This window comes from Chrysemys picta, unplaced genomic scaffold (assembly GCF_011386835.1).
Source record: "Chrysemys picta bellii isolate R12L10 unplaced genomic scaffold, ASM1138683v2 scaf135, whole genome shotgun sequence".
In the NCBI taxonomy this organism is placed as follows: Eukaryota; Metazoa; Chordata; order Testudines; family Emydidae; genus Chrysemys; species Chrysemys picta.
In genome coordinates this window covers 4,258-24,284 of record NW_027052842.1, presented here as the reverse complement: position 1 = coordinate 24,284, position 20,027 = coordinate 4,258, and the positions used below count along the sequence as shown (strand labels likewise).

The 20,027-nt window shown below is 51.2% G+C and overlaps 1 protein-coding gene across 6 annotated transcripts in view; it reads right to left on the bottom strand.

Moving 5' to 3' along the window:
• Positions 1-17,012, bottom strand: part of LOC101940013 (endonuclease 8-like 1) — a 43,256-nt gene extending 26,244 nt beyond the window's left edge. The window contains exons 1-10 of one of the 6 annotated variants that reach the window (XM_065579175.1): positions 16,835-17,011; positions 15,420-15,907; positions 13,253-13,372; positions 12,239-12,302; positions 9,546-9,648; positions 7,875-7,999; positions 5,444-5,471; positions 4,770-4,831; positions 3,058-3,297; positions 2,371-2,456 (exon numbers count right to left, since the gene is read on the bottom strand). In XM_065579175.1, coding sequence (XP_065435247.1) covers positions 2,409-2,456; positions 3,058-3,297; positions 4,770-4,831; positions 5,444-5,471; positions 7,875-7,999; positions 9,546-9,648; positions 12,239-12,302; positions 13,253-13,372; positions 15,420-15,898 — 1,269 coding nt within the window. In that variant the 5' untranslated portion in view covers positions 15,899-15,907; positions 16,835-17,011 and the 3' untranslated portion in view covers positions 2,371-2,408. Of the gene's footprint in view, positions 1-108; positions 2,457-3,056; positions 3,298-4,769; positions 4,832-5,443; positions 5,472-7,874; positions 8,000-9,545; positions 9,649-12,238; positions 12,303-13,252; positions 13,373-15,419; positions 15,908-16,834 lie in introns of those variants that run through there. The other 5 variants (XM_065579176.1, XM_065579174.1, XM_065579178.1 and 2 more) reach the window with 5 other exon arrangements.
• Between the last annotated feature and the right edge of the window lie 3,015 nt (positions 17,013-20,027).

Here is a 20,027-nt window from a genome sequence, read left to right as displayed (position 1 = left end):
TAAAAGCTCAGAGAAAACCCGTCATTTCATTAATAGAAAATGGTTATGCACAAATCTTGCTGTCCAAATGGAGTTTCCCCAAACACTTCAATCCAAATACATGCTGGGTTAGATAAAACAGGAAAACAAGTTTATTAACTACAGAAAGATCGATTTTAAGTGATTACAAGGAATGAGGCATAAAAGTCAGAATTGTTTACAAAGAAATAAAAGGTAAAACGCAAACTAATACCTAACCTAACAAGCTAAGTGAACTTAGAGCAAGAAGGTTTCTCTCACGATAGGCTTACAACAGTCTGACTGGATTCCTCCCAAGCCATGACCCCTCCCCATGTTCAGTGATGCTTTCTTTGTCTTTCAAACACTGTCGATGCCGTGAGTAGAGATGAGGAGAGGAAAGTGATTTGGGGCCTCTATTCCTCATTTTTATATCATTTCCTCCTCTTTGAAGATCATCTCCAGCTGGAGTTCATGTGACAGCCAGTCTGTTTAGCCCAGCTGTTCCATTGCCAAGCTGTAAATTTCTCGCTCACACCTTTCTTACTGCCAAAGAATGGTTGCTTAACTAGGTGATAGTCCATTTGATTGTGCTGAGGTGCTGGCTAGCCTTGGTCTCTGGGCAAATAGTTTGAAGCGGTTTTTCTAAACTTGGAGCATGTCTCAGTAAAGTCACACAGTAGAATCTTATAACTGAACACACAATGTTGCCGCACATATTTTACCAGGACAATAATGTTCAGCCGATTATGACCTTTCAAATGATACCTCACAAGGCATACTTTTACAAAACCATAATCACTCTTGTACAAAGTGGTGAGCATAAGGGTACAGACTGTCACAGGGGGCATTCTCAAGAGCCCTTCAGTTTCACTGCAACAGTTTCCTAATTGAGATGGGGAGCCAGGGTTCTCACCCACGGTCAAAGGCCCCCAACTCCCTCCAGACATGGAAAAAAATAGTTCTAGTCAAATGATCCAGGCTAGCACCTGAACTGGCACCAGAAGAATCTGCCATTAACTCCCAGTTATTACAAGGGCTTCTTTATTCCATTTATGGACAGGTATTTCTACAGCTTCCTTCCCCATTTGAATCCTCAGGTGAATGCTCACAACAGGAATCCAGTACAGCTTAGCTATGGCCACTAGGAACTCCCTTTAACTAGCTGGAAAAGAGGCACATCCAAACCACTAGCACCCAGAAAGGGCAGGTCCCAGTAGAATGCCCTGACCTGGCTGTAAGCCATACTGCTACTGTATTGCTGCTTTGCCCTAATACATGGCCTCCAGAACAGCAGAGAGTCTTCTGCAGTGATAGCAAAGCAGCCACACAAGGGATTGTTTATGGAAAAGTTTTATTGTTAGTACTAAAATCAGATTGCTAAAAGCACTGGCAGTTGAGTCAGAGAACCACACTATGGGGAGGGTGGGCAGGTTGGCACAGCTGCTGAGCCAGTAAACTCAGGGCACTGGTTTCTGGGCAGCCCAGCTCAGGAATGACTGAATGATGGACTCACTCCACACAACAGCTAAGTGTCTGCAGAGGTGAATTTCTGACAGAGCCACCGGGGCTGTCCTACCTTCTGATCCCCACCAGCGCTCAGGCATACGAGCGGGACAGCAAGGAAAAGCTTGCACGCACGCTGCCGAGAGACTGCACATGTTTCTGGTAGCAAAGTTGATCCCTTATTCAGACATGCCACTGCCACCCTCCTCCTGAGTTACACGAGATAAAATGCTGCTGATCTGCAAAGCTCAGCCCTCCTGCAGAGCAAGGGTTAGAGACTCTGGAATCAGCCAGGGCAATAAAAACATTTGCAAACTCCGCTCTGTCCTCACTAACTTGGGCCAAACACAGCCTCTGAAGCCAGAGCCATCTCGTGGCAGCGGGCAGGGAGGCTGCAAAGGACAACTGAGAGCAGGGAGAGGGAATGAAGAGCTAGGGTCTTCCGAGGACTTTTAACCTGACCCTCAGGAAACTGTTTCAACCTCAGACTTCCCCTACTCGGTGCGTTTCCCACCTCCCTGCCCAGAGCCGCCAGCTCTCAGCTGCAATCACCAGCGGGTGCCCCGGCAACTTCCAAGGGGTTCGATACAAAGTCACCCAATTGCGGTGTTCTGGAGCCGCATTTAAAAAGGAATAAAACCCCGTAACCGAGCAGGGAGGCTGACGCCATGGCATCACCTTCTCCATTTCATGGGACATGGCTCTTGCGTCAGCTGCTTAGAGCCCCTGCAGCAAGCCCCTCTGAGGAAGGATCTAAGAAACAATGCAGTGGGCACGCCCGCTTGAGAGAAGTCACCCCAGCAGCTGCTCCCAGTGCATCTCCCTCAGCACATGCAGCAGTAGCAAGCGAGTTCCCATTTGAGTTACCCCAGGCTGGAGCGAGGACAGATGCTGTGCCAGACCAGTCATTCAGCCTTCACCCGCCTGGATCTTGGGGCAGCAGTAGCTGCTCCCAAAAAGACAGGGGAGAAAGTCAGAGCAGTGAGAGGGCAAAGTTTGACAGTCAACTTCCCTGTTCCCTGCAGCAAGGGAAATTCACTTTCTCCCACGGGAAGATTGAAGGGGGCAGGAAGCTACCTCTGCTGCCTGAGAATCCTGGGGGTGCTGGGGGGAGTGCCAATTTCCTCCTAATAGAACTCAGATCTCAGTCCTGGCCAGATCCTCTCCTTCCTCCCCTCTACTGCAGCTGGGGTCCTCAGAGCCATCCTCATCACCTCACAATTAACCCTTCTCTCTCTCTCAGTACGCACCCTGCCTTGAGCAGACTATCCTGGTGTCCATTAAGGAATTACTTGCTGTGGACCCACCATGCCTACGGTCAGTGATTTGGTCACACAACATGTGCACAGAGAATTAGCTTCAGAGTTTCTAACTCCAGTGCCTGGCCAACAATCCTACAGAGCGTGGGTGGTGGATGGGGCTTCCCTTTCCCTGCAGAACACTAGCTCTTTTATTCCACTTTTGAAAAAATGCCAGACTGACCTTGACCAGCATAAGCCATCTGGGCCTATCCCCCTCCCATGCTTATGTTGGAGCCAGTGCAGCATTCTAACCTGTGCTTCTCCGAGCAGATGCCTGCCTCTTCCTATCTGCAGCAGGAGCTTCGCTCATGGGAGACCCTTGACTTGCGGATGCTTTCCTTCTGGACCTGGCGTTTGGCTTTCTTGCTTCATTTGCCTTGGCGTTCTCGGCTCCTTGGACAAGCTCTTTCCCCTTCTTCCTGCCAGATCGCTTTGCTACCTTCTCTTGGCCGCTGCTGCCCTTTGAACGTCTCTTCGGCACCGGCTTTGTGGCCTAGGCAGATGATTGAAACGTGCGCTCTCAGTCACGGGGAAGCGACTTTAGCTTCCTCTGTCTGTTTGGGGATCTCACTAGAAAGTTCAGGGGAACCGGGAGCAAACGCTGTTGTGGGAAGTGCTGTAGCTGTTCTGGGATCAACCTTCAGATGCACAGTTTGAACCATCTGTTCGATGGAGTTTACTCCACACACATCAGCTGGGAGCAAACTGGGGCAAGTTTTAAAACTTAACCTGCCTAAAGTCAGGCATCAAATGTGAAAATTTGGCCTTGTTCTCCCTAAAGTTTTCCACGTCAGGAATGCACATCACCAGCTGTTCACGCAGCCACTACTAACCCTTACAATAAATGCTGAGAGAACATTTGGTGCTGTGCAAGGCAAAGACAGAGCTCACATCATTGGCTTTGGAGCAGGGACTACTCTGTCTGTACCACACCTAGTGCGGTGGGGTTCTTGGCTGGCCCTTAGAAAGAATCATATTTATTCTGATAGTGCCTATGTTACACAGACAAACAGACACAGGTATTTGACAGTCTGACTGTCAGAGATGCGTAGGGATGTTTGCGGATTTGCACAGTTTAACAAAGGGGACTAGATTAGCTGTTTCATTATTAACCCAAACAAGGGCAGTAGTACCAGTAACATATGCCACAGCCTCGGGTCAATAATAGATGTATTTTGATTAAACGTTTTGCAGGAACTTAAGCAGTTAAAAAAAGCTGCATTTGTACCCACCCTTAAGATGCTTCCTTTCGCCAAGTCACACAACTTCCGTTGTTCCAAAGACACCCCTTGGTCAGCATGACCCTGTTAGCGATTCGTCTCTTATTCAAGTAACAGACATTTGCAGTACATTGCTCACCTTCAAACGTGAGATTAAATAATGTCTGGACAATAGAAGTGTGTTTCTTTAACCCCATCCCTGAGGCCAGTGGATAAGAGTTAGAACTGCTGAACCAGCAGAGACTACTAAAAAATAAAGTAACCTGTTATTCTTATACTGTGTTCGTGTCATCCTGAGATGAGCTTAATGAGAGCGTGGGGTTGAGATCCCAGCTATCAGAATATCTCTGGGATGCTGAGCCTCTCTACAGAGATGTGTGTACAAACGTGTGTACAAACATGCACACACGTGCCTAGTGTCAGGATACACACCAGTAAAGTGTCCATGACTTAGGGGGCTAGTTGAGAGGTGGTATTATCTAGGGTAGTGTTTAGAGGACAAGAGTGCGAGGTTGGGGTCTATTAGTTCTAGTCCCGATTCACCAAATCCTAATGGCAACACATTGGTGTCTCTCTGTTCTAGTTCTCTCATCTGGGAATAATGAGGGGGCTGAGATGGTGTTTAACTTCTTCCATACAAAGATCCAATGAAATGCACAATGGGGCAGCAGGAGAATGACTCTGGGAGTAGAGGGGCCCCCATAAAAACTAAGATACAGGAGATGTCTAGACAAAGGCTCTGTACCTTTGGACTTGGAGGCTCAGGGTCAGCATTCACCCACGAGCGCCTCTTGCGGGACTTTTCTCCTGCAGGAGAGAATGTTAAGATGACAGTTTAACTCTGGAGGTGAGAAAGGGGCCTGTGTGCAGCTGAGTCAAAGGTCTAATCCCCAGCCCTCTTTCCCTCTGGGAAGCCACCCAAGGAAGAAAGCTCCCCCAGCTGGTCTGAAAGCTTGGAGATGGTTCTGAGAGAGGTTGGACACAGCTGGCCTGGTTTTGGGGACATCTTGTCTGGACTATACATGACCTGAGTGTACTGAGGGTGCTCAGAGTGGGCTGGTTTGCATAGCTCTCCCTCCACAGAACAGGTATAGCACAGAGAGGACAGTGGTAGCTTCCCCATGTTCACGTGCAAGGACATTTGTAGGGTACACAGGCCACTTGATACTGGGCTGCCAACAATAATGGGACCCTTGGAGACTCACTATCTCCTTTCACCCGGGCTGCTGAACGGTCACCCGGGATAATGATGCGTAACCACTACTGGATTCAGGGCAGTGAGCTAGAGTTTGAGAAGAGCATCGCTTGTTTCCTTAACCTTAATAATTCCACAGCAAGCGACGGATCTCCCTGCCTCTCCCAACCCAACCAGAAGCAAGAGAACCCTGCAAAGCATGGAAGAGTAAAGCTGATGTTCACCTTTCGGGGCCATAGGTCCAGGCTCCCCCTGCAAAGGAAGAAAAAGCTTTTAGACAGTGCCGTAGCCCAATGCAAAGGGCAGTTCAAACCCCCATCAGGCATCAAAGGTCTCAGCAATGCTGCCAGACCCTGCAGCAGGGGCACCCGTAAATTAGCCAGAGCAACAGGCAGTGACAGAATGGCGTCTTGGAGCAGCAGTAGCTCACTCAAAGTAGTGTAAAAGCCCAAATGTTGGCACCCTAGACTTGGTGTTTGTCTCATCCATTTCTTTCCACCCCCTCCTCCAAGTTGCCCAGGTGAGCGGGACAGGATTTCTTGAGCTCATCCGGTCTCCTTGCTGGTGAGCGGGAGAGATCTCTGAGTCTCTACATTTAAGGATAAGGCCTTTTCTTGTAGCCATATGGTAAGGCCTAAGGCCTTTGTCTACAGCCATATTGAGAGCAGCAGCCATTAGCTAAGAAGCAGGAAGTCACATCCTCACTTTCCATCTAAATTACATTAAAACAATGTAGCATCTGGCTGTTCAGGAGAGCCTGTCCTAATAGCACCCACTAGCACCAGATAAAGAAACTGATCTTAAGATGGCTAAAGAAAACTTAGTTTGACAGCATTCTGTCTGGCAAGAAATCATTTATCAATAGTTGTGGTTGTGAAATTCTCACTTCTTTATTGTTTTGTCTTTATTGTCCCCACTTCCCTATTATTTGTCTGTATTATCTTTGTCTGGTTCTTTGATTGTTTCTGTCTTACATAATTAATTTTGCTAGGTGTAAATTAATTAAGGTAGGGGGTATGATTGGTTAGAGAATTTTGTTACAATATGTTAGGGATTGGTTACTAAAATTTTAGTAAAATGATTGGTTACGGTATAGCTTAGCAGGACTCAAGTTTCACTACATAAACTGGGATCCAAAAGAAAGTTCTTGGGAACCAACTCCAGGACACAGCCCCAGGATCAGAGCTGCCGGACCTCAACACACCGCCAATCACACCGTGCAGAAACTGGAGTCCCCCAGATGATCTGATCCTGATTGACCAGCAGGGAAAGTTCATCTGTCTTATTGGGAGTGGTGAGCATTGTATGTGTAGCATGTGCATTCTGTTTTGGTGACTTAATAAATAGAGCAGGGGTCAGCAACCTTTCAGAAGTGGTGTGCCGAGTCTTCATTTATTCACTCTGATTTAAGGTTTCGCGTGCCAGTAATACATTTTAACAGTTTTAGAAGGTCTCTTTCTATAAGTCTATAATATATAACTAAACTAGTGTTGTATGTAAAGTAAATATGTTTTTTAAAATGCTTAAGAAGCTTCATTTAAAATTAAATTAAAATGCAGAACCCCCCAGAGCGGTGGCCAGGACCCAGGCAGTGTGAGTGCCGCCAAAAATCAGCTTGTGTGCCGCCTTCGGCACCCGTGCCATAGGTTCCCTACCCCTGAAATAGAGGTTAAGGATATTACTGTGTAAGGCTCTTTCACTGGTAAAAGACCCTGTAAACCCTCAAAAGATTAGGCCCGGAGTCCAGAGGGAATGGGTGTTTGCTCTGAGCCTGGAGGAGTAGAGCCTGGAGCCCACAGAGGGGTAAAGTTAGAGTGCCTAAATTAAGAGCGTTACACCTGAGCCATAGGAACTAGGTAGAGGTGGGTGCTCTCTAGAGTGTGCAAGTGACAGAGAATTTTGTGCGGGTAACAAAGGGACAGACTTTGTTCTAGGCTTAGCTAATGTTTCCTGGTGATGCAGAGCGGGACGGGCTGGATTCTCTCTCCTGTGGGCCTGGGGCTATTAGATTTTGTGGGGCTCCTGGGGGTTTGGAGTGGGGAATGGGCTCAGGGCTGGAGCAGGGGATTAGGGTGCAGGGTGTAGGCTCTGGCCGGCGGCACAACAGGGCAAAGGCAGGATCCCTGGCTCCACGCTGCCAGGATGCCTGCCCTGGCTCCACGCTGCTCTGCTCCCAGAGGTGGCTGACATGTCCAGCCCCTAGGCAGAGGGGCCAGGCTGCTCTGCGCGGTGCACACTACCCGTGCCTGCAGGTGCTGCCCCCGCAGCTCCCATTGGCCACAGTACCCAACCAATGAGAGCTGCAGAGCTGGTGCACAGAGATTCCCTGAACACCCCCACCTAGGGGCCGCAGGGGCACATTGGCTAGCTGGCGCTCGCAGCTCCAGGGTGGGGCACCGAGGCTAGGGGACAGGGGTCCGGCCTGCAGCGCCGAGACTTTCCATGGGCCGGATTAAAAGAAGCAGTGGGCCACACCTGGCCTGCAGAGCCCCCCTTAGCCCGAGGCCATGGGCTGCAGCCCCAAAAGCCCCTGCATTAGTCCAGCCCTGGGGTAGGCGTCCTGCCGGTCTCCTCTTGCAGCAGGGTCAAGCCCCACGGTAGGGACAGCAATCATGAGTCAAGCCCTGCCAAATGCAAGACCACCGCAGTTCATACCTGAAACCAGATGGTCCTGCCATTGCCATCATGCAGCGACCTCATGCCAGGGACACAATAACACTGCAGCCACTCCTCAAAGGCCGCAGCATCATCAGAGGGCTCCGGGCTGTAACCCTTCCCCCCTGATGTGACACAAAAATGAGCATCAGGGAAAACTCTCAGCTACAGGGTTCCCCCTGCAACTCCAGAAGTGAGGGGCTGATCAGCTGTGGGCTTTGCTCTCTGCTACAGTGACCCCTGCTGGGGGCAGCAGCAATGCTCAGCTACAGCTTTCTGAACCCTTCCAGGGGCTCCCTCTCACGTACCCCATGTGGGATGGCCTGGAGATGGATTTGCACCTCTCCAGCCTGCACACACGCAGTTTGAAAGCATTCAGCTCTCTGAAGCTTGGTGTTTTTAAGGGAGTGCCTCTATTTCCACACCAGCTGGAGACATCGACTGCTCTGATAAGCCAAGAGGTCGATTTCTCTTGTATCTGGGCTCACTCGTCTTTCCTTTGCATCTCCCCCAATGTCTGCAGCTGTCTGGCTCGCTCACCACAGTCAGAGTGCAATGCACTTAGCTCTGGCGGGGCGGAGGGGGTCTGTCTGCTGAAATCCTCAGGGGAAGTCTGGGCAAAACCTACAGCAGGCTGAAGCAGAGGCAGACCCAAAAAGGATGCAAGAGAGGGAAAATAATGGATGGGCCATGGGGCCTCTCCTCGCTTAGTCCCAGAGACGGAGTCAGAGACACATCCCAGCTGGGACAGGGAGTGAAGTCTGTCCTGTGCAATCAACTGTTGTGTCGGGAACACTGAGCAGGGGGACAGTACATGCACCTGCTCTCTGCTCTTCAGCGAACAGGGCCACCATGGGTCTCTCCTATTATTGACTTTACAGTCAGGAGGGACCATCAGGATCATCTAGTCTGACCTCCTGCACATTGCAGGTCACAGAACCTCACCCACCCACTCCTGTACCGGCTGAGTTACTGACGTCCTCAAATCAGGATTTAAAGACTTCAAGTTACAGAGAATCCACCACTGACACTAGTTTAAAACCTGGAAGCGAACCGTGCCCCACACTGCAGAGGAAGGCAAAAAATCCCCAGGATCTTGGACAATCTAACCTGGGAGAAAATTCCTTCCTGACCTCAAATATGGTGATCAATTAGAGCCTAAGCAAGTGGGCAAGACCCAGCAGGCAGACCCCTGGGAAAGAATTCTCTGTAGTAATGCAGAGCCCTCCCCATCGAGTGCCCAGTCTCTGGCTGCTGGGGATTTTTGCTACTGGCCTATGACAATAGTTACCCATTGAAATCCAAACAATTTCAGCGTTTGAAAAAAACTGGCGCGCCCCACGCAGCACAAAGGGCACATCTGGTGTCATCCTGCCGCTCACGCAAAGGCCCAGCCTCCTCCCACTGGCATTAAATGCCCAGCCCGAGCGTTTTCATACAGCGCCCCTGCTTCCTGCTACCCCCACCCCAAGCCACCCCAGCAGGGCTCTGTCCCACTCCTCCCCCGTCACTGAGTGTCTGCCCAGCTGGAGGCAGCAGGGATCCAATCCCAACTTCAACATCTCATTGCACCTCCTCCTGCTGGTGCGGCTGAGTCACCCCCACCCACAGGCTCCATGGCCCGTTGCAGGGCAGGAACCCGGGGCTGTGCTCCCTGAGCTGCCTCCTTACCCATGTGAATGACCTCCATGGGCACCGCATGGCAGAGCTCCAGCAGGTCTGGATTTTCCCGCTTTAACTTCACTTTCTTGCTCAAGGTCAGGTCCGGACTCTGCTGGGTTTGAGAGGAGGAGATTCAAACAGGCAGCCCAATCACAGCCCAAGCCAACCTTCTCCTATGCAACCCTTCCCCAGCCATCCAGCCCTTCCTCCTCCCAGCAAGGGTAGGCCCAACCCTGCAATCAGCAGGTGCAGACATACCCGAGCCAGCTTGCCAATAGCCACCAGCATACACACCCCGCGTCCCAGGCAGGCTTGTATTCGGGTGGCTGGCCCGGGCACCACAGCCTCTCTGCTAGTTTTAGCGAGCCAGCGGAATCAAAGGGAGCTTGGCTATGTCGACATGGGCTGCACTTACACCTCTGACTGCGGTGTAGACCCTACTCCAAGCCCTTTGTAGCTGCTGGTCCCATTCCAAAAACAACCAGCCTAGAATCATAGATTATAGGACTGGAAGGGACCTCGAGAGGTCATCGAGTCCAGTCCCCTGCCCGCATGGCAGGACCAAATACTGTCTAGACCATCCCTGATAGACATTTATCTAACCTACTCTTAAATATCTCCAGAGACGGAGATTCCACAACCTCCCTAGGCAATTTGTTCCAGTGTTTAACCACCCTGACAGTTAGGAACTTTTTCCTAATGTCCAACCTAGACCTCCCTTGCTGCAGTTTAAACCCATTGTTTCTGGTTCTATCCTTAGAGGCTAAGGTGAACAAGTTCTCTCCCTCCTCCTCATGACACCCTTTTAGATACCTGAAAACTGCTATCATGTCCCCTCTCAGTCTTCTCTTCTCCAAACTAAACAAACCCAGTTCTTTCAGCCTTCCTTCATAGGTCATGTTCTCAAGACATTTAATCATTCTTGTTGCTCTTCTTTGGAAGCCTAGTCCCCTCCCAGCTGTCCAGCCCTTCCTATAAGGCAACTCCTCCACGGCTGCCAAGCCATCCTGCTCCTCCCCCAGCACATTTCCCTTACCAGAGGCCTAAACCTGCCCTGACATGTGCTCCGACCAACCCAGCTTCCTCTCCCTCCAGGTGCTAAATGCTCCCTGTTTCCAGATGCCAGGCCAAATTCAGCCCTGGCATAAGCAGGGCTAACTCCATAGACTTTGATGCAGTTGCCCCTGCTGAGTGGGAATCTGACCTGCCTCTGTAAAGTACCCGCTTGTATACATCAGTCACTTTACCACTCCACACAGGGCTGAATTTAGCCTGGCAGCATCTGAAGGCTAAAGATCTTACGGCTGGGACGCATCACTGACTGCGCCGCAGGTGTTTGTAACTTAACTGCTGCTACAGAGACAGGCCGGGGGAGGGGAGGGGAGGGAGAAAGGCCGGTCAGACAAAAATGGTATTTGGGTTTTTCTTTAAATAGCTACTTCCCCTCCAGAAGCCACACAGCACTAGACCAGAATAGTCAGATTTGGAGCCTAAACTACTGTGGTCCTCTTAGTTATGGGTTATTTTCACAGCGAACTAGGATCTTTGGCCCAGATCCCCAAAAGGTATTTAAACTCCTAACTTCCCTTGAAATCAGTGGAAGTTCAGTGCCTAAATACCTTTGAGTATATTTGAGATTGGTAGGGGGAGGGAATGGCCAAGTGACCAAAATATGCAAGTGGCTACTGTACAAGGCAGAGTGCAGTCCCCCTCAGCAAAGGAGAATGTATACACAACACAGGAGCCATAGACGTATATGCCATGATAGGCAGTCATGATCCATCTGGCTCAAGATTTGCAAACAAGTTTTACATGCAGCACTTTTGCAGAGCAACTCCTAGGAGTTAAAGGCACTGGAGGATAAGCAGACATTTACGTAGCATTTGTCCTCCCAAAGGACCCCACCATGCTTTATAAACTTACCATACACGTGCTGTAGAACACACGAGGAAGCGAGTGATTCCTTCATGGAGGAGCCAAATGCAATCACTGAACTGTTAAAGAGCCCACAGCAAGTCTGAGCACGGGGAGGGAAGAATCCCGTCTCCTGCTCAAGCTGCGTGGCTAATTGAGGAGTCAGAATGCAGTCAGCAGAGCTGGGATTTGGCGAGTTCTGGTGCTAACATCCCTGCTTGGACAAGGTGCCAGAGGAGCTTTAACAACCACATGGGAACCGGCCCTGTCTCACAGCTCTCCAGAAAACCACCCCTCCAAACCCCATGCTGGGGGATTGCCTGCTCCAGACCTGACTCAGAGCCAGCTACTAAATGGGCAGCACTGTTGTCTGCACAGGTCCCCTATCCAAGCCATGGACATAATGATATGGCTGAGCGGGGCGATCTGACAGACTCCAGGCCATGGCAGCGTGGCCGCACGTCATGGGGAGGTAAAGGCTGAAGAATTAAACTGAGAATCCCCCGTAAGAAGGGATTTTGTGAGACACAGAACAGGCCCTGAAGTCAGAGTGTCTGGCCTCCTGATTCATGGTGAGGATCCACCTCCAAGACAGCAGCCACTTCTAACAAGAAGAAAGAGCAACAGGACCCGAACCAGAAGCGGTGGAAGTTCTAAGGTTAAAGCTACAACTCGTAACTGGGGCTGCAGATCCTCAGGCGCTACAGGGCGAGCACTGAACCCCGAGTTCTATGTGATGAGCTGGAACATTTCTGTGCATGTGCGTGAGCCTTCTCCACCCTCCTCACCTGCTTCCGATGCTGAAGAGCCTCTAGCACCGTCCGAGCCTTCTCAAAGGGAGGGATCTTTAACCTAGGAGAGTCCATCTGTTATGTGAGGACCCCAACACAAATGCCAGCCAATGCATATGGAGTCCCGGCCTAAGGGAGGGGAGGGAGATTGCTGATGCAGTGGGTGGAAGCATTGGCTTTTCACCTCTGAAGAGCTGGATGTAATCTACACAGTAAAACATTGGTGCATTCAGACTATGGCACGTGAGCAGGGTGTAATTCAGCTCCCCTGGCAAGGTCCCAGACTGAAAGTGTCATCGCAGGCCAAATCGGAGATGCCCAGCATATACAGGGCACTCAGGAAAAAAAATAAAGGTCAGGGCTGTGTCGGTAGCGAGTGTAGTGCAGGAACTGCAAAGTGCTCAAAGCTGAGGTGCACTGGCAGTGCTGTCTGTAGGTGCTTAGCGCTGGAACGGATATGGGCCGGCTGCATTTCAGCAAGGGAAATGGGTGGCCTCTCAACAGTTTGGACCCTTACATGGTGCTGGTCTCGTAACTACAGGGATGGGAATCAAAAGGTCTGGCTGTCTACTATGTAAAAGGGACCCTATGCATACATGACATGCTTCCTAATGTAATTATCCTCCCAACCCCTAAGGCAGTGCTAATATCTCCATTGTACGGATAGGGAAGCTGAGACACAGAGAGGCTATGGGCTTGTCTCCATAGGGAGTTCAGACCAGTTAACTGAAGCTGTGAAATTAAGGCACATCAGTGAACGTGCATCATAAACCCCCATTTGGAGAGGCTCATTCAGAAGTAAAGTGGCCTTAGTTTGCTGTAGCTGAATCCTCCTCAGGGGCGTTAATGCACTCGAAGTCCCGCACATTAACTTCACAGCTTTAGTTATTTCATCTGAACTTTCCTCAGCGTCCCTGCGTAAACAAGGCCTGGCTTGAACCTGGGGTGGAATAGGATATTGGACCCACATCTCCATCGGGCCAGGCCTCCTCCTCTCTTCGCCCTGCTCACCTGTAGAGAATCTCGGCTCGGAGGTAGTTGCCAATCCCATTGAAAAACTTCTGATTTAACAGGGCTTCGCAGATGGGCTTGTTGAAAGCCTTGTCAGACAGGTTCCTCAGCACGTTCTCCCTGGAAGACAGCAGGGCCGGTCAGCTAGGGAGGAGGGGCGGGGGAAACGACCACCTCACTCAGCCAGTGATGTGCTTCCAACACGGTAACCAACATGGGAGGTGGGGTTGTTCTCCAGTGGGGTTTTCTGCTGCAGAAGGGTCTGCCTCCAGACACAAGCAGGGAGAAGTGAAACTAAAAATGATGGAGGTTATGGTCTAGCGGGCACAAGTGAAACCTTGGGGGAATGGTTCTTATAGCAAGACTGTAAATATAGATGCAGACAGTCTGTGCAGGAGAGAGGAGGGGGCAGCATTAGACATCAAGAGGCATTACAATAAAACAGGTAACGATAAAGGTAGCGGCGAAACCCTTTGGGTAAAGGTACAGGGATGACCCGCTGTTTCCTTAGAAGGAGCAGCGCACGGACTTGCAGTTCCAGTGCTGTACGCTACTTGAATTCAGCCCCGTAGGGAACGGGTTCCCGGAATGCAGCAGTTATCAAGGTATTTGATTGCAGGGAAGCAAATTAAGAAATTGAGTGTGATAAGAGGAAGCATTAAAGACCCACCACAGCATAAAGAAGGCTGGAGGAACAGCAAGAGACATCACCATTAAGGCATTGAAGGCAGTCTAAGAGTCCTCCAAAACTGACAAATACAAAGAACAAGAAGGAGCCTTTGAAGAGTGGCTTTATGAAGGCCTGCTCTAAGATCTTGACATAGAAGAGCAAAGAGATAAGGGAACACCAACATGTAGAGTCAGGTGAGGCTTGCAGTGGAGAGACAAGGGTTCAAGGAATGCTGCCAAAGGGAAATAAATATAAGTGGCCATGCAGAAATGCACTGAAGAGGGAGTAGCTCATTCATCAAAGAGGAGGGGGATGAAATGAACAAAGACTCAATGCCTGAGACTCTGGAATCCTTTTATGCAATCTGCCTTTGACAAGGTGCTCAGGGAACCAACTAACAAACTCACCAAGCCTCTGATGACTGAATGGGATACAATTAGGGAAAGGAAAATTTGAGAATATGAGGGGGGAAAAGATTGGAAGGGAAGCGGTGGAAATCCCGATGTTCAGCAAATTCAAAACTAACCCTGAAAATCCACTAATGAACATACCACATGGTACCTGGACAGGCAGGCATGCGTGTGTGCATCAGACAACCCAATGACCCCTTTCAATCTCCAACCTCTGTCAGTCAGTGATACGCCCTTCAGCTATGAATTCTACCTGTGAAATACAAAGTAGGCACTTTGGCCCACAACCTCTAAGGTATTTAGGCTCTTCCAACAGAAGTTAGGACCCTCATTATCTTTGGGGACCTGGCCCTTTGTCCACCAAGCTACAAGCCCCTCCTTGCCTGCCATGGTAGTTTGCAGGTGTTAAAGTAGCTACAGCAGGGTTCTTGCTCTCTTGCACTGTTTCATGACTGTAACAGACACATATTAAGAGTGAAACATTAACTTGTACAAAATAATACAAGAGCTCAACCAAAGCCCTCTTGGTCTGTCACATAGTCAGTTAACAGGTCCTAGCCCAGGGGATCTCCAGCTTTTTCCAGCCTCTCACTTTGCATAACAGACATCTCCTCATGGACCTACCTCATTCCCAACCATTCAGCCTCCCCCCGCTTGGTTCTCAACATGCTGAACTGAGTGGATAACAAGGTGGTCTGCATAGCCACTGGAGAGCCATTGCTGTGAGGGTTAAATCTCTCAGCTGTGCTCTTCGCTTTTGCAATACTTAAGAATTATTTTTGTGCTGTTCGCTTGTTATATAAGAAAAAGCCACACAGGAGGATGTTTAAACCAAGCCTGTTCCCTTGTTCATAGCTAGATCTCTGGGAATGCAAAGCACCAGACAGTCTTCAACCCGAGACAGAGTTTCCATAAACGTGAGCTACAAGTGTCCCTGTAATGGTGAAAGGCCCCATATTCTATCACCAGGCTCCCCACAGAATTCACTGTTAGAATATTGTGTCTATCATTCATTCCCCCCACCCCCTTCGACACACACTCCTGGTCAGTTTCTCAAGCAGAGATGAAAGGTCATGGTGGATCTCACCTGAATGTCTCATACTCCAGCATCACACATGGCCCTCGATCCAGCTGCCACGTCCCGTGCACTTCCCACCTCCCGAAGCGCCTGATATCCACGAAGCAGAGGGCTCGATGCGGGCTCTCCTTGGTGTAAAACCGGAGATGGGCGTGTTTGGGCAGCTCGGCCCCGGAAGCGAGCTTGAAGCTGCCTGACATCCCAAAGCGGAAGACAAGATCCATGGGCTGCTGGAGACCATTCTGGCTCAGCCCCTCCCTGTCCCTCCCTCTGCCAGGGAGCAAGTTCTTCTCCTCTTTGAGTGGCGTCAGGGTCAGCTTGATCTCCTTGCCCCGTGAGGTGGCAGAGATCAGGTACGCGTCGCTCTCAAACAGCACCTCTGGGTTCTTGCTCACTTCAGACTTCTCCACCTTCCCGGAGAAGATGAGCCCTGCACATACCGTGTTGATGTAGCAGCTGGCCAGGTGCAGCTCTGGGCCCTCTGGCATCTTAGACACCTGCCCAAATGAAGGGAAGACCCAGGCATAAGGCAGAGCAACTACTGTAGCACGTGCATCTTACCAATCAGGGCGGGCAGCTCTCTCGGTCCCTGGCTTTGCCAGGCCCTCCTGGCCTGTGAACATGGACCCAACGGCAGGTGTGCAGGGGACAATTGCAAGGCTGAGCCAGTGGACAAGGATACCATTGAGGATGGTTATTAGCAGGGCCGGCTCCAGGGTTTTGGCCGCCCCAAGCAGCAAAACAAAACAAAAAAAAGCCGCGATCGTGATCTGTGGCGGCAATTCAGCGGGAGGTCCTTCGCTCCGAGCAGGAGTGAGGGACCGTCCGCTGAATTGCCGCCAAACAGCTGGACATGCCGCCCCTCTCCGAAGTGGCCGCCCCAAGCACCTGCTTGGTAAGCTGGTGCCTGGAGCCGGCCCTGGGAATTAGGGACCACCTGGCCATGGGCTGAGCCACCAACCCCTTCCATGAGGAGCCAGTGCACAGCCAGGAGATGGGCACCTCCAAGCTGGCCAGGACCAGGAACGGAGATGGGCCCTGGGTCCCAGTGAGCCAGGAAGCTCCCCTCAGGAGCCCCTGCACAGGGCCAGCTTCCCCCTCCAACCAGTGTTTCCCCCACCCCACCCCCAGCACAGCTCTCCTTCCAGCCAGTATTCCCCGCCCCCCCACACACACACACCAACCTGCCGCCCCCCCGAGTACAGGGCCGGCTCCCCCCCCGCCAGTTTCCCCTTATAACGCTCCCGCCCGGGTTTGCAGCGCGGCTGGAGCAGTTACACAACCAGACACCGCAGCAGGCCGGCTCGGCAGTCCCCGCCCACAACCCCAGCACAGGGCCAGATTCCCTTCAACCTGTCCCCCCCGCTCCGGGTCCCCCAAAGCCTGTCCCAGCACAGAACCGGCCGGCAGACCCCGCCGCGTACCTGAGCTCCCGCTCGCACTGTTCGCCCGCAGCCGGAGGGTTAAACAGCCCCCCGGCTGGGAGGGGCGGGGCAGCGCGGGGCACGATGGGAGTTGTAGTTCCACAGGGGAGCATCAGCCTACAGGGTGGGGAGTGGGAGGTCTCTAGCCCCGCGTGGATGCCTGGGAGGGGCTCAGGGACACGGGCAGGGAATGGAATTCTCCCCCTCCTCCTCCCTGTGCCTTGTATTCTATGGCTGGCTGGGGAAAAGCACCACATAGGCCCTCACCCCCCAACCATCTACTACACGGACACTCCTACACCCCACCGTCCTGCACTCACCCAGAGCACCTACCACACAGACACCCCTACATCACATCATCCTGCACGCAGAGCAGCTACCACATAGACACCCCTACACCCTGTGCCCACCCAGAGCAGCTACCACACAGACACCCCTGCACCCCACTGTCCTGTGCCCACCCAGAGCAGATACCACATTGTTGGGGTTACTAGGCCTGCCTGAGCTAGAGTTCTTCCATGTTTAACTCTAATCGACCTCAACAGCCAAGGACAGGAATTGGAATGTGTAAACAGACCGTTAGCAATTACGACTTTGCTCAAAGAAGGTACCAAAGGATAATGATGAGGTTTGCATGTTTCTAGCTGGGGAAGGGGTAATAAACTAAGGGTAAACAGGACCAAATAACTGTTTAGAGGAGTGTTACTAACAAGCTAGATTTATAGCCCTAGAATGATTTAGTTGCTTAAATGTATAAACATGCCTTCAGTAGAGAGGGGAGGGGGAGTAGGGGGAGGTGGTAGAGAAGGGGAGAGAGGGGGGGCTTAGTTGTAAAACGTATAAAGAAGAGAGAAACTGTTTTTGCTGGTGTGCTTGATTTGAGACTTGCCTGTCTCCTTGCACCATTTTGAAATCTCAAATAAACTTTGATTGTTTCTCCACCCCGGTATGTTTATTGGCGTGAAGCACTCCGGGCAACGAACCCCACTGTTGTTGTCCTCGGGCCCCTGTGCCGGCAACAGTCTTGGCGTCCCTGGGTGGGCTCGAGGCTGAAATTTAGCCTTGCCCGGATCCCTCCTGGCGGCCGACGGATTACGACGATGACCGACACCCAGAGCGCTCACCGGTGACTTCATCGAGGGCCTCGGCGGAGACGTGGTTTGGTCGACCCCGGAGGGTACAACGGTGCAACGCGCTCGATTAGTGGAGAAGCAGCTGCGGATGACGGTGCAGAACCGGACCCTTGGATAAGGTAGGAACAGTCCAGTGGGGACTTTACCTGTTTTGACCTGGGGACACCCAGTGTCTCCCTAGAGTATGGGGCAGGGATAGAGTACTGCAGGCAGGGCGAGGTGTACGCCCTTAGAATGCATTCTGGTGAACTGGAAAGTGTTTGGATCGGATCCGTTGATTACAAGTAAACTGAAAAGATTCTGTACAGTAGACTGGCCTCAATATCAGCTAGAGGACCAGGAAAGGTGGCCACCGGAGGGATCACTTAATTATAATACGATCCTTCAATTGCTTTTGTTTTGTCAGCGTACGGGTAAATGGAATGAACATATGTATGTACAGTTCTTTATGTTGTTAAGAGATAGATCAGATCTTTTGCAAAAGTGTAATTTGACTCCGACAGGTTCGGTAGTAACTATTGTTAGTCCTCAGAACCCTCCCCCGGTTGTAATGGCAGAGTCGGTGTCCCCTTCGGCTCCAACACCCCCACCATATAAAGATAGGGTGCCTCAGGTCCCAGAGATTGCCCCCTCGGTGGGATTCTATCCATTGATTACTGAGACTCGGATAGCCCGTCCTGGAGCAGAAAATCGCCCAGCCATTACAATGCAGGTTTATACCCATGTGCCTTTTAACCCAGTGGACCTAGCAGCTTTTAAGGCACAGGCAGGGGAGTTCTTTACGAATCCAAGCAAGTTTATCTCAGTCTTTGAAGGGTGTCTGGCTAGCCATAAGCCTGACTGGGCTGACTGTAATGTCCTTATGCGGACCCTGCTGTCTGAGGTGGAGCGTAATCAGTTGTGTCTAAGGCACGAGAGGAGGCACAGCTTAGATATGAGGCAAACGCAGCAAACGTTCCTGTTGCTGCAGTTCAGGTCCCTACAGCAGACCCCCGGTGGAATCCCAACGTGCCGGCAGATCTCACCTGTCTCACTGTATACAAGGAGCTCCTATTACATGGTCTCCGACACTCAGCTGTCCGACATAACAATTGGGCTAAGCCGTATGAGCTAGTACAGGAGCCAAAAGAGAGTCCAGTTGCTTTTCTGCAGCGTATTCGGGATACCATCAGGCATACTACTAATGCAAACCCCGATGATCAGGCTACTGAGGCAATTATAAAGGGTATCTTTACCAACCGTGCTGCCCCTGATATTAAAAGGAAACTGCAGAAAAAGGAGGATTTGATGGGCATGACAATGGCACAGATTTTGGAGACTGCGAACAGGGCTTACAGCCTTAGGGAGGGAGAAAAGGAAAAGAGGCAAGTGAAAATGATGGTTGCAGCAGTACAGGCTGGTGGCAGGGGAAGATTTCAGGAAGGTGGAAGGGGCCGGGGAATGAGAGGACGTGGGCGTGGGCGCCCTGGCTCACAGGAAAGGCGTCTGGGTCGCAACCAATGTGCCATATGCCCAAAGGAGGGACATTGGAAAAATGAGTGCCCCGAAAGGGAAGGTACCCCTATGATGGCAGCGGAGGATCAAGAATAGGTGTGTCAGGGGAGACGGACTATCCTGCCCCCGGAACCCCGAGTAAACATGCGGGTGGGAGATTCAGATCAAGAATAGGGGTGTCAGGGGAGACGGACTATCCTGCCCCCGGAACCCCGAGTAAACATGCGGGTGGGAGATTCAGACATAGACTTTTTAATAGACTCTGGAGCTGCACGAACTGCTGTAAACCAACCCCTTCAGCTGCCTGTGGCAGATTCCCTCACTGTGGTGGGAGCCACAGGGAAAGGAACTAAGTGCCCAGTATATGCTCCAGCGGAATGTGCTTTGGGAAACAGAACTCTATCTCACAAATTGGTTTACCTCCCCGATTGTGCAACGCCACTATTAGGACGGGATCTGTTTTGTCGCTTAGGTGCCACCCTGCATTTCACTCAAGATGAAATAAGCCTCACCTTACGTCCAGAGAATGCCTGGATAATGACACTTGCAATTGAGCCCTCAGCCAT